Raw genomic sequence first — 13,854 nt, forward strand, 5'->3', positions numbered from 1 at the left:
AGTAATCACTACAATTCACCAAGAGTCTGCCATAAGCCAGATATTTTACATATCATCTTCTCCAGTCCTCTAACAACCCTGTTAAGTATCTATCATCCTCCTTAGTACAGAGATGAGAGAAACGAAGTTCAGAGACATTAAGTCACTGGCTTAATGTCACACAGCTAACAAATAGCAGAGTCGAGATTCAGTCATAGATATTGAGGCTCCAGGTCTCGTGTGTTTCCCACTGTTATCACGCTGCCTCCTTGGCCATTCATCGCCAGTCCTTCCTCTCATTTTCTCTCACGTATTTCACCAAGGGTCACTCTTCCACCAACCTACCGGCTCTCTCATTTGAGCACATGTTTGTCTTCCAGGGTGTATGTGTTTCAAGCAGCCAGCCCCACCTCCTCCCCGTTCCTTCGCACAGACAGACTCGCGCAGACACTTCGGCCTCTTACCTAGAATGTCTTCATAGACGTTCTCCTCTGATAAAGTGCGTGTGAGCCCCAGCTTAGTCTGTGCGTACCAGTCCACTCTGCTGTTCTCAGAGGAAGACTGAAGTAAGTCTTCAAACTCATAAGACTTCCTGGGTTGTACAAGGTGGGAAGAAAAAAACCCAAGAACTTAAATCAGATTAGGCTGGTTCAGAGAATACATGCCATAAAAGTTGTTCTTTTTTTTTTCTTGTAAAAATTTCTAATGCCAAAATCAACTCTGTTTCTTGTAAGACAGTGTGAAAATCTTCAAATATGAGATGTGGCTTTTACTTGTGAGAATGTTTATGCTATTATGCCAACTGAAGATTGTAGAGTATACATTTAAATACAAACCCAACTTTGTAAGTAAACATATATAGGGGGAGATAAAAAAGAAAGGAAGTGAAACATAGAGCTGCTATCTCAGGACTGAGGGATGGCCTCTCTTCATTTTTGCTTTACTGGATTTTTCAAATGTTCTATAGAACACACATTAATAACCAGAAGGGAGCAGTGATGGCCAGTTCAGAGCAGAGGAGAGGCCTGGGTCCCTCCCCATTTCTTTCACCTAAGTGGTTATTATCAGACACCCACAGGTCAGCTGAGACACCCCACCGAACTCTGAGATCTGTACAAACATGGCTGGATCTCTGTCTGGGGCCTGGCTTATTACCACCCTCCCCCCATCCTACATCCACATGGGCTGTTCTAGGATTGAATAAATCTAGACACAGATCCTAAATCCTTCATTCACAAGTTTTTCCTCCTTGGATAAATTACCTGAGCTGAAACTCAGTGTCCTGATTTGGAGATGGTAATTAGGACAGTAGATAGGACTGTCCAAAAAACAAATGTTTATAAAATCCTTGGCACCTAATAAGCATGCAACAAATGTTAGTTATAATGGAAAGGGGGATAAACTGGGAAATTGGGGCTGACACATTCACACTACTACATACAAACGAGGTAACTAATAAGAACATACGGTATAAGAAATGCTACTCGGTGCTCTGTAATGATCCACACGGGAGTGGGATCTAGAAGAAAGTGGATATATTCACACGCATGGCTGATTCACTTTGCTGTACCGAATTAACACAGAAACAACACTGTAAATCAGCTATAGTCCAATAAAAAAATTAAAACCTAAAATGTTACCGATTATTATACCCGCAGAAGGAATTAGCAACCCATTCCAGTATTCTTGCCTGGAGAGGTCCGGTGACAGAAGAGCCTGCCGGGCTGCAGTCCTTGGGGTTGCAAACAACTGAACACAACTGGGTGACTGGGCACACCCGCTCTTTTTATTACTGTTGTGGAGCTACTAATGATTTATGCAGCCAGTGCTGTATTTACTGAGGGAGGCGCTGTGCTCAGGGTTTGATAATGTGGGACTAAAACAGCCAGAGTCCTTGCCTCAAAGAGCTTACATTCTGAGGAGGAACACAGATGTTCAACCAGCTCACACACAAGTAAGTTCAATGACAGGAAAGCCCAGGTTGGGAGGATATGGAGGAAGGTTCAGTTCAGGTTGGGGGATGCATTAGGGGAGGTCTCAATGAGAAAGTCACTCACTGAAGCTGAGATTTGAAGAATAAAAAGAACCTAGTCGGGGAACAAGTGTCCCCCCAAAGAGGGATAGGCATGTGAGAAAGTCCTGTGGTTACAGAGACCTTGGTGCATTTCAGGGAACAGCAGACAGACAGTCAGCTTGCTGGACTCCAGGAACAGGGTGGAGAGTGCTGTGCAACAGAAGGGCAGAACCAGGCAGAGGCTATCTGCCTACTTGCCAAGCTTTGGGGATTTCTTGCATTTAAAATGTTTCCTTTTCCACTAGCTTCTTTCTCTTTCTTTAAACATGCATGCGACGCTCAGTCGCTCAGTTGTGTCTGACTCTTTGCGATCCCATGGACTGCAGCCTGCCAGGTTCTTCTGTCATTGGAACTTTCCAGGCAAGAATACTGGAGTGGGTTGCCATTTCCTTTTCCAGGGGATCTTCCCGACCCAGGGACTGAACCCGAGTCTGTGGATTCTTTACCACTGTGCCACCTGGGAAGCCCAAACACGCATGGGGTTCCTCTATCTTAAAAAGGCTTCCTTTGAAGCAAGGCCCTTGCAGTTCTGCTGTTTCTCGCCTTCCTTCCTTGCCAACACTTTTAACTGGGGGGAGAGGAGGAGCAGAGGTTATTCTCTTAGTTTACCACAGTTCACTGGTTTTTCTTTCCTTTACTCTCTCAACCTGTCCGTGTGCATCCTTTTTCTGAAATTCCTCCTAAAGGTCACTAGGGAGTTTCTGGTGAAACCTAACCACTCTGCTTCTTTCATTGCATGACACCACCTGGTTTCCACAGTGAAAGGCAGCAGTGCTCAAAGTGTGACCCGCGGGTCAGGGCTGGGCTGCCAGCTCTTACCAGTCCGTGCTGAGGTAAGTACAGAAGTTGACAGTAAGTGTTTGCAAACTTTTCAAGCAATCTGACAGAATGGACTTACCAAAAAAAAAAACAAAACTGAGGTTTGTATACTGATGAGTTTTTTTCATTTCATACCTCTTGTAATCCTTTTTTACTATATTTTACAAAAGTGTTGTTCGCGTTGTTCAGCAAAGGATGGGGCACACCTCTGGAGGGTCTGAGGAGGTGGATGCAAGGCGGCCCTAACTCCACACGCCCTGTCAGACCACTCTTCCCGGCCTGCACTGGCAGACCTCTTCCTCTTCCTCTTTCTGGGTGTAGGAGTTTCCCAAGGCTTCTCCTCCTTAGGATCTATACTACTGATTGATTGATTGGCTGTGCAGCTTGCAGGATCTGAGCTCCCTGACCAGGGATTGAACCCAGGCCGCAGCAGTGAAAGTGCAGATTCCTAACCACTGGATAACCAGGGAGTTGCCTAGGCCCTATACTTTTAATATCTGTACATCTGAATTCGTCGTCCCTTATCTCCACCCCACCCTCATTCCTTAATACTTGAACTCGGCACTTAGGAGTACAAAGACAGGCTTCTAGGCTGGATCTCTATGGCCTTAAGTCAGGCCAGGAGGCTCAAACTGTCACCTGGGGTTCTGGGTCTTAGGAACAGAAGGTCATGCCCCAAAGGAGGGGATACTGACCCATGAGCACCTTCTTTTTCCCCTTGCGGTGTCCAACGAGGAGAGGAAGGACTGAGCTTCAGAGCTCTACTAGAAGGGGCTCGGGGAGGGGAAGCAGGTCTGAGCTGTTTCTCTAAGATGGGAATGGGCTGTGCTGTGAACCCACCCTGAACACTTCCTAGTCCGGGTGCTGTTAGCCCAGGCTGGCAACAGCCAGCAGGTGGACTGGGGCTGGAGGTGTGGCCCAGAGCAGAGTCAAGTAACTGGCCGAGAGGGGCCAGAACTCCTGGGTCTCCCCTGCTGGGCAGACTACATTTTACACCAGCTAGAGCCCTCAGCATGCACACTACATGGTAGGGAAAAGGCACACTGTTCAGAATCATTCACTCAGTACTCACTGAGAGCTGACCGAGGGCCTCTCTTGGATCAGCACAAACTTTACAACAACCGTGTGACGGATTACTGTTACCACACACACGTTGTGCGTGAGAAAACAGGTCCGGAGACCTAAGGTAACTTGCTCCCAGTTACAGCAGGAGAGCCCAGGAAATCTGGTCGGAGGCTGGTGCTCTTAAACCGACAGGCATCAAGCAGAGCATGCAATTAAGGCAAGGCAGGAGAAGAGCTGCAGTCACCGGCCCCAAATTAAAACAGGTGGAGTTTCCAAAGGTTTTTGTTAGGAATCTGAACTAATTTTAAAAATTTTTGTTTATTTATTGGCCTCACGACTTGTGAGATCATAGTTCCCCAACCAGGGACTAAACCTGGGCCCTAGGCAGGGAGAGCTCCGAGTCCTAAGCACTGGACCATCAGAGAATTTCCAAATTAATACCTGTATAAAACAATACTACGCATTACTGAGCATTGCCCAGGTAAGCCCTCTATCTCCCTCTATTTTCCATAATGCAACTAAACTATATGATGAAGAGATGCTATGAACCCTCACAGGGAAAAGAAGGGACAGGTGGGGGTCACTTCACTGGGAGCCGAGCAGTTTCTGCCACAGCGGCAGGAAGCTCTCCTCCCAGCAGCAGAGAGACAGGGGGTGGCCACTGCCCACAGGTAAAGCCTTGACTCCCTGGGATTCCAACATGACCCTGGCAAGTTAGGTCTTTTCTTTGATTGCAGAAAGGGGCTGCAGCTGGACCTTGCCCTGCAGAGAGCTCTATCACTGTCTGCTGTTAAACACCTCACATCTCATTTGAGGTATCAATGAAGCAATGTTTGTATAGGTCAAATCTTAAAATAATAAAATTATTATAAAGTATTTATGAAATAGGGGGCTTCCCAGGTGGCATAGTGGTCAAGAATCCACCTGCCAATGCAGGAGACACAAGAGATGCTGGTTTGATTCCTGGGTCAGGAAGATTCCCTGGAGGAGGGCATGGCAACTCACTCCAGTATTCTTGCCTAGAACCCCGCCGACAGAAGAGCCTGGCGGGCTACAGTCCATGGAGTTGCGAAGAGTTGGACATGAATGAGTGACTGAGCATGTACGCATTTATGAAATAGTATCTGAGTAGTTTAAATGTTTTAATAATAAATGCCCTAACAATAAAGATGTCTGTATGCTAAAGGCTCTCCAAGTCCCAGCGGACGGCTCCCTTACTTCGAGCATATGTGACCAAGGATCTGGATCATCTGTTGGGGTTTGTTAGGATGGGATTAGCCTGTAATCCAAGTAGCTGCTGTCAGACACTCTGGGATTTCAAGCTGTAATTTGAACGTTATTTATGATCTTTCCGTATTTTCAAGAATAAGATGATAATACAAGGTATCAGCTGTATTTTGCATTTGATTACCAACACACAAAAGGTAACACTAGTCTAAATAGTATTAGAAAAGGCCACTTTTAAAATGTTACCAACTTCCATTAAAAAAAAAAAAAGCTGACTAGAGGACTATTAATCATAGTGCAAAACTCTACTATGCAAAAGAATTCATCACAGGACTTCTCAAAAAGAATTTCCATTTCTGTATTAAAATGCTGCTTTTCAGGTGGCTAATTCTTATACAGGAAGCCTGAAAGACAAACTTTAAAGCAACATGAAGCTACTGTCCACACATGATCAAGAAGAAACCAGAAATCTTTACATGCCCAGCTTCCAGAGGCAGTAGGAAAAGAAAATTCCAAGCATAGAGCTCAATCTCTCATTGTCCTGTGTTGGTAACATATTTTCACCGACATAAAAGCTTTATTAGGCGGTTGGTTCCTCCTCAGCACCATTTCTATCATCTGCGGAAATGCCCCTTGGGACTGCAGTCCTGTTGTTCTGAGGCTCATTGATTAAACTAATCATCCTATAACTTAGCTGAGTCTTTTCTATGAAAATATTTTTTAACTCAGAAAAAGGTTTTAATACTTTTATTTACGTATTAACTTTGAAAGGAAAATTTGAAAGGCTAATGATAACCACATCTAGATTGGCTTCTTTCTCCTTTAAACACTTCCATGTTTGTTCCACATTCAGTTGCATGTTTCATAAGCACCTTCTTAAAGAGTGGAATTGAACTCACAGCTGGTGATGCAAAGGTAAGAAGTCCCTGGGACTTCCCTGGTGGTCCAATGGTTAGCACTTCACACTTCCACTGTAGGGGACATGGGTTCGATCCCTGGTTGGGGAACTAAGATCCTACATGCCATGTGGTGTGGCCAAAAAAAAAACCCCAACCCCTTGCAATTTCAAGTAGCATTTTGAATAACCTTTGTGATTTTTTCATATTTTTGTAAATGAAATACTAACATAAGAGCTCACCCCATGTCTCCATTTATATGATGTGTGGGTACTTCCCTGACAGTTCAGTGGTTAAGAATCTGCCTGCCACGGCAGGGAACATGGGTCTGCTCCCTGGTTCAGGAAGATTCCGCATGCGTCGGGGCAGCTAAGCCCGTGCTCTAGAGCCCGGGAGCCACAACCACTGAGCTTGTGCTCTGGAGCCAGTGCTCTGCAACAAGAGAAAACACTCAGAGAGGAGCCCGCGCACTGCTACTAGAAGAAAGCCCGCACAGCTGTGAAAACCCAGTGCAGCCAAAAGTAAAATAAACAAGTAAACAGACGACTCAGGGGAAGCTCAAAGTGAACGCAAAGGCTGTCACCATCCATCCAAGTGTCTATGCCTTAAACCTGGAAGTCCTGTGCAGGTTCTTCTCCATCACTGCCCACATTGAGCCAATTAACCAGAGTTCTACCTACACAGTATCCCTGGGATCCACCGGCTTCTTTCAGCCCCCTCTGCAGTTAGACCGCAGGGTGACCCCAGGTGTGTGATCTTCCTCCCACCCCCCAACAACTACCCACCCTGTCCCCTAGTGCCCCTGCCAGTATCTACGCTGCTGCGGAATGGAGGGGCAAGCTCTTAAAAAACACAAATCGGACTGTCTCCCCCGCCTTCTTAAAAAACAACTGCTTCCTGTTCCTCTTTAGTAACAGGCCCAACGGTTGCCTGGGCTACAGTGCTTTTTCAGAGCTGACTCCAGAGGCCCCTGGGCCTCAGCTCACACCGTTCCTATCCCTCTGGCCCAACCCTTGCTTTTCATGTTCTGTCCTCCAGTGGGCTCAAGTCCTTCTTGCCTCAGGGTCTTTGCTTGTTTGTTCACTCAAAATGCATCCCTCATCTTCCAGCCCACCCCCTTGCCTGGGGACCTGAGGCCCTTGTACCCGAGCCGGCCCTGTTTCCATGACAGGCTAATCACCCCTAGCACCACTGGCTTCCTCACAGCGCTGAGAGTGGTGAATAACACAACTAGGTGTGTAGTTCTATTACTAGCTTGTAAGTTTCATGAGGGCAGGGTCTCAGTCTACCGTGTTCCTTGCTATAACCTAATACTGCACAGAAAGAAGAAAGAAAGAAAGTGAAGTCTCAGTCGTGTCAGACTCTTTGCGACCCCATGGGCTGTAGCCTTCCAGGCTCCTCCGTCCATGGAATTTTCCAGGCAAGAATACTGGAGTGGGTTGCCATTTCCTTCTCCAGGGGATCTTCCCAACTCAGGGATCGAACCTGGGTCTCCTGCATTGCAAGCAGACGCTTTACCATCTGAGCCACCAGGGAAGCCCTAATACTATATAGGTACCTAGCAAATATTCGTTGACTGAGTAAGTGAGCGAATATTTTAAAAGCTGGTTTTAATGGCCACCTTTACTGCTTACAATTCATCCATATTTGGGGGTAAAAAATTTTATCTGTATTCTGAGAGCTGATTTTTTGTCAATTTTTTGAACACATTTCGCCCCCAGAATTATTTTTGGCTGTATTTACATTTGCTTGGATGGCCTGAGACCAAGCACCCACTTAAAACACGAGCTTGAAACCAAGGATGCCGTGTTCTGAATGCCTCACCCCCCGCCCCCAGCTGCCATAGACCCTGCTTCCCTCCATGTCAGTGGTATCCCTGGGGGTTCAGACGGTGAAGCGTCTGCTTGCAATGCTGGAGACCCGGGTTCAATCCCTGGGTCGAGAAGATCCCCTGGAGAAGGAAATGGCAGCCCACTCCAGTACTCTTGCCTGGAAAACCCCATGGATAGAGGAGCCTGGTAGGCTACAGTCCATGGGGTCGCAAAGAGGTGGACACGACAGAGCGACTTCACTTTCCCTCCATGCCCGGTGACCAGGAGCAGCTCTTCTTGGGAAGGGCAATCATACCACTGTTACCGACCAGGGTTCTTGACCTCCTTCACCAAAAGAAATTGACCAGGGACCAGACAAGCAATTCAGGCAACACTTTATGGGGCTCCTGCTGCAGCAGCCAGAGCAAGAACAAACAGCAGGTTCCCTTGCTTGCTCACTCACTGGGGGAGGAGTGGAGGTGAGCTGGTTCCTTATATGATGTGAAGGTAGGGGTGTTTCTAGGGGTTGGGCCAGAGGGGTGACTTAGGTGTTTGCCCACTCCTTAGGTGATGTTGTACACTGAACATATGCACAGTACCTTGCTTTTGCTCCCAGTTATTCAGAAGTGGCAGTTGCATTTTTTGGTCTCTTTGGATCTTTTGTTCAGAATTTGCCCCAACAGTGCATGCACACAGTTATTTTTAGTCCCCTATAGTTTCTTTGTATTTTGTTGCTTGAGGAGCAAGCATTGCAGCACTGTAACAAAGGGTCCCAGGTCCCAGCCTGTCTCACCCCTGAGTAGGGGGCTAAGCAAGAGAACGCTTATTTCAGCTCTAAGCTGTCACTCTGTTACTGGGTATCTCCTCCGCCCCGGGTTATGACTACACACGCTGGGTTTCCGCTTATCTCTATCCTGGATCCAAAATAGAAATGTAAGAAGAAAAACTATCCATGGAGAAGGAAATGGCAACCCACTCCAGTATTCTTGCCTCGGAAATACCATGGGCAGAGGAGCCTCACGGGCTGCAGTTCATGGAGTCACAAAGAGTCAGACAGAACTGAGCATACATACACACACGTGCAACCTTACTGTGGCTATAGGAGAAACAATCTGCCTTTGATATGCAACCATTAAAACTGTTCACCTAAAAAAATTTGGAAGCAATCATTGGTGTTACAAACAGCTGAAGTCTGGAGAAGATTTTCATAGTGTTCTAAGAACAAGACTTGGATATTGGTAGTTGATCTAAAATGAACGAGCTGAATGACACTGTCAAAGTTAGTCTGGGCACCAGTTCTGTCTCCTTATCACCTCTTCAAAGGATTTTCAAACCAATAAATAAAATATCAAGCTAATTTTACTCCTCTTTGGAGTTAAAAAAATCATCTTTTACTCCAGGCCCTTATTAGGCATTGAATTGTTCAGCACAAATTCATATTGCTTTAAGGATATTGACCAAAAAAATGATATTCAGATACAGGCATCCTCAATGGGTGCACTATATTAGAAGATTCTCCTAATACTTTTAGGATGGGGAGGATTTTGGAAAATAAAAAGTTTATGAACAAAGATGATCTATTTCGACCATCTTTGTCAAACTCAAAGCTAATATATGACATACTAAGGATAATGAAGCCTAGAAGGAAGCACTGTAAAAGAGAGTACGAACTGAATTACCCTGCACATTTTGACGCACGTTCAGTATATCCCCCTAAAATAGGAAAGGGGAAAACACAGCTAGCTCAGTTTATGATGGTCCTCAAAATTACCTAGAAAAGCTCTTCAGAGATCCTTTCTTTGAAAGAGATGGTTATTAATTTCAAAGTAACATTGAAGCTGGGTGAAACAGAAAAATGTAACTATTTCATAGAAGAATGTTTTCTTAGAATGTTCTCCGTCATCATAGAATGCCTGAACTCTTCACAAAGAAGCAAAAACTTGCAGACTGTGGAGCAAGCAGGACTGTAGCTTTCTTCCTGAAGCGAAAAGGTTGATTCATTGTCCTCACTTTGACACGTAACAAATGGAGTTTCAAAGAGAACTACTTTTCATTTTAGCTTTGTTATCAATTTTATATATAACTTTGCTCAAATTACAGACCTTCTATGTCTCTTGCTTTTCATAAAAATGCAAAAGTCTACTTTGAAAGATTAACACAAATTGTATGCTATTTTCTGCAAAAATATGTTAAAAGTATTTCAAGCTTACAGAAAAAAAAAATATGACACTTTTAAAAAGATATAGCTAAAGAGATGGGACTAGTCAGATGAGAAACACTAAATGATATATTTTCAATATCTGCTTGATTGGAAATCTGTAGCTTGATGTAATAAAACTATCTTGAATCATAAAAAAAAAGAGAAAAACTATCCTTAGCCACTATTGTGCCTAATATCCATCATTTCCACCTTCTCATGAGAAATAAAACATGACAATTACTGTTCTAATGAAGAATAATGACCAATCTCTCTGCTCTCATCTTGTTGTCTTCTAATGCAACTGCTATTGAAATTTTTAAATGAATTTGCAAAGTCAAGCTCCTCAGATGCTTTCAGAGTATTTTTTGTTCTAGATTTTAAATGAATCAAACAATTTGCTCCTTTGAAGATTTTTAAATATTGTTTTTAGGCATGGGAGAGTTGCCTCATGGATGCCGTGGTGGCCGAGATAGACTCATAATGACAGGGACAGACCACAACGTGGCTGGTACATGCGAGACTAAACGCATGGTAGCGGAGGGCGGCTGCCCAGCTGGACTGCTGAGGGGGTCCCCATCAGTCCTAGAGAAGATGGAAATTATAGAATAGATAACAGTACCACATGATTTGGGAGCCATTTAATGACCGAGGTTTCATGTCCTCAAAAAGTTCTCAAAGCCTTACACTAAAGCCCCAAGGAAAGGCTGGATCTATGTGATGCCAAGATAATCGGTTGAAAAGTTGAAATTTTGGTCATCATGGCTATTCAGTTTCAAAAAGATCCAAAAACTCTGTCATGTGATCAAATTAAACTAAAATTAAAAAAAAAAAATCTGAATTCAAATTAAAACACTTTGGGGATACAGACACATGTGAATTCGGGATGCTGCTTACACTTAAAAAATAATAACTTTTCTTGTTAAATGTCAGCCTCAAGGCATTCCTGCCAAAGTTATTAAACGTATGCCATAAAACATACATAACCAAGTTAATGCTGCTGTAGGAACCTTATCTTTGGAATTTCCTGACATGTGAGGGTTTCTCCTGTTCCATTTTAGGATTGAAGGCGTAAGTCCTTGCATTTAATTTCCTGGGGCTTTAGAGAAATGAAGAAAGAAGAGAGAAGAAGGGGAAGGAGGGAAAGGAGAGAAAAGATGGGAAAAAAGAGCAGGGAAAAATAGGAAGAGAGAAAGAGAAGAAAAAGAAAAAGACATTTTCTCAAACCCAGAATCGGAATCCATTGGTTTGGCTCTTGCTGAGGTGGACTAATTGGCATATGAAAATAAGCTGGATACATTCTCGGCAGTGCTCAGCCTGGCCGTGTAATTCTAAACCCTCATAACCTCAAAATCCTTAATCATTTCTTTCTTCAACTTGGCTTGGCTTTCCTGCCTCAGAGAGGACAGTAAGTCTGCCAAATTCAGAGTTAAGCCTTTTCTTTCTTTTTTTTTTTTAAGTGACAGGACCACAATAAAGAGCATATTTTGTTTTTCAAGAGTAGAAAGTGAACATCTTGCCCTCATCACCTCCATTGTACAATTTCAAACAAAAGGAGAACTCCAAAGCCAAAAGTTCTTTAAACACAGCTGATGCAACCATATCCAAATTGGCCAAAAAAAATTTCATCTTTGGATTGAAACAAAGTAACTTTAGCTGGTTTTAGAGAAAATGCTAGAGGACTGAAAAGAGCAGATGGTAGCTAAGAGAGAAAAGATAATGGGAATAACTGTTCACCAGGTTGATCTGTCTGCCCACAGATGACACAGTTCGAAGACTCCAATTTCCCAGAGCGAACCTGCTTCTGGGAAAGAGGCCCTCTTTGGAGGAATAGTCCATAAAGGGCACAGAAGGGCTTCTCCAGAGAAGCACGGGGGACAGAAGCAGAAAAGTCACGAGAGCACCCAGGGTTCTCAGGTTGGTGCTGGTTTGGGAAAGAATTTAGAATTAGAGATGGATTCAAACTTTCTTATTACATAAAGAAGGAAGCCTATAAATTCTTTTATCCTTCTCCTCCTGGATGCTCAGTCATGTCCAACTCTTTGTGACCCCATGGACTGTAGCCCGCCAGGCTCCTCTGCCCATGGGATTCTCCAGGCAAGAATACTGGAATGGGTCGCCATGCCCTCCTTCAGGGGATCTTCCCGACCCAGGTATGAAATCCGTGTCTCTTATGTCTCCTGCATTGGCAGGCGGATTCTTTACCACTGAGTCACCTGGGAAGCCCTCAAATGCTTTTACAGATATCACAAGACACTAATACCAAAGCTGGTAAAGTTAGTACAATAAAATCCAAGTATAGACTAGTAGTCCCATTTACAGAATACTTACACAAAAATCTTAAATAGAATATTAACATTAATAGGTCAAAGAAGAAGAACCATATGATCATATAAAGTTTCTGAAAAGTAATTTGACAAACCCAATCCTAATTTTTAAAACTTTTAGCTAAAAAAAAAAAAGGGGGGTGGGGGCTACCAGTGAACACTACCTTGACAGAATGAAAATGCGACTCCAACGGGGGTGTTCGAAAGTAGAACACCAGAAGCATTATCATTAAAGTCAGGGCGGGACAAGGCTGCCCAGTGCTATCACAGCACTATTATTTCACACTGTTATAAAAGTATCAGTGCAGTCTAGTAGGAGACAGAATTTGGAGATATAAATCAAAAAGAAAAAAACCTTAAAATGATAATTCTTTGCAAACAATATTATTACATACATGGAAAGTCCAAGAGAATCGACTGATAATTAGAAACAGTAAGAAATTTCTTCAAGGGCTCTTTCAAATGAGTAAAATATAAAAATAGTTTTCTTAAATACAAAGACCATATAATGAGAAAAAAAGATTCCATTAATAATGGCAACAAAAAGATAAAGTACTATAAACTGAGCAAATGTATGGAATCCCAATTAAAAGCTGACATATTTACTGTGTGTGAAATTTGACAGTGATGCATAGAATACTTAGAAAAATACATCCAAGAATATTCAAGACATTTTTGAAAAAGGAGAATAATCAGGAAATAAATAAGAGCTTTGTAATTATTAAAAAGGAGACCAAATGATCATTTGTGTGTATATTACAGGATAGAATATGTAGAATGTCCAAAAGAATCCACTGATTAATTATTAGCAACAGTAAGAAATTTTTGTTAAGTTTTGCTGCTGCTGCTGCTAAGTCGCTTCAGTCGTGTCTGACTCTGTGCGACCCCATAGAAGGCAGCCCACCAGGCTCCCCCGTCCCTGGGATTCTCTAGGCAAGAACACTGGAGTGGGCTGCCATTTTCTTCTCCAATGCATGATAGTGAAAAGTGAAAATGAAGTCGCTCAGTCGTGTCCGACTGTCAGCGACCCCATGGACTGCAGCCTATCAGGCTCCTCTGTCCATGGGATTTTCCAGGCAAGAGTACTGGAGTGGGGTGGCTCTACTAGATAGTAAAACAGATTAAGAGGTTAAAATAGTTACAACTGTTTGGTCCTAGAAAAGAAATACGTACCCTGATTAATTAAACAGAATACAGCCAGAAAAAAATAACAGCTAACATGTATTAATCATTTACTATATACCAGACTCTGTTTTAACTTATGTTTACAAATATTTACTCGTCCAATCTTTACAACAAAGCTATGAAATGGTTACTATAATTATCTCCATTTTATAGATAAGTAAAATGAGGCTCAGACAAATTCAGTAGCTTGCCCAATGTCACACAGCTAGGATGTAACAGAGTTAGTAAGTTCTCTGGCTCTTCTCTAATGCTATATTCTGCTAATTAGTCTTCT

General features: G+C 43.3%; 1 protein-coding gene across 2 annotated transcripts in view; it reads right to left on the minus strand.

Moving 5' to 3' along the window:
* The window catches only part of DENND2A (DENN domain containing 2A), a 98,255-nt gene that overhangs the window by 48,136 nt on the left and 36,265 nt on the right, over nucleotides 1–13,854 (minus strand). For both annotated transcript variants that reach the window (XM_043872530.1, XM_043872531.1), the window contains one exon: nucleotides 444–571. In XM_043872530.1, the coding sequence (XP_043728465.1) occupies nucleotides 444–571 (128 nt within the window). The remainder of the gene's footprint in view (nucleotides 1–443; nucleotides 572–13,854) is intronic.

Source organism: Cervus elaphus, chromosome 18, assembly GCF_910594005.1.
Source record: "Cervus elaphus chromosome 18, mCerEla1.1, whole genome shotgun sequence".
NCBI classification, from domain to species: Eukaryota; Metazoa; Chordata; class Mammalia; order Artiodactyla; family Cervidae; genus Cervus; species Cervus elaphus.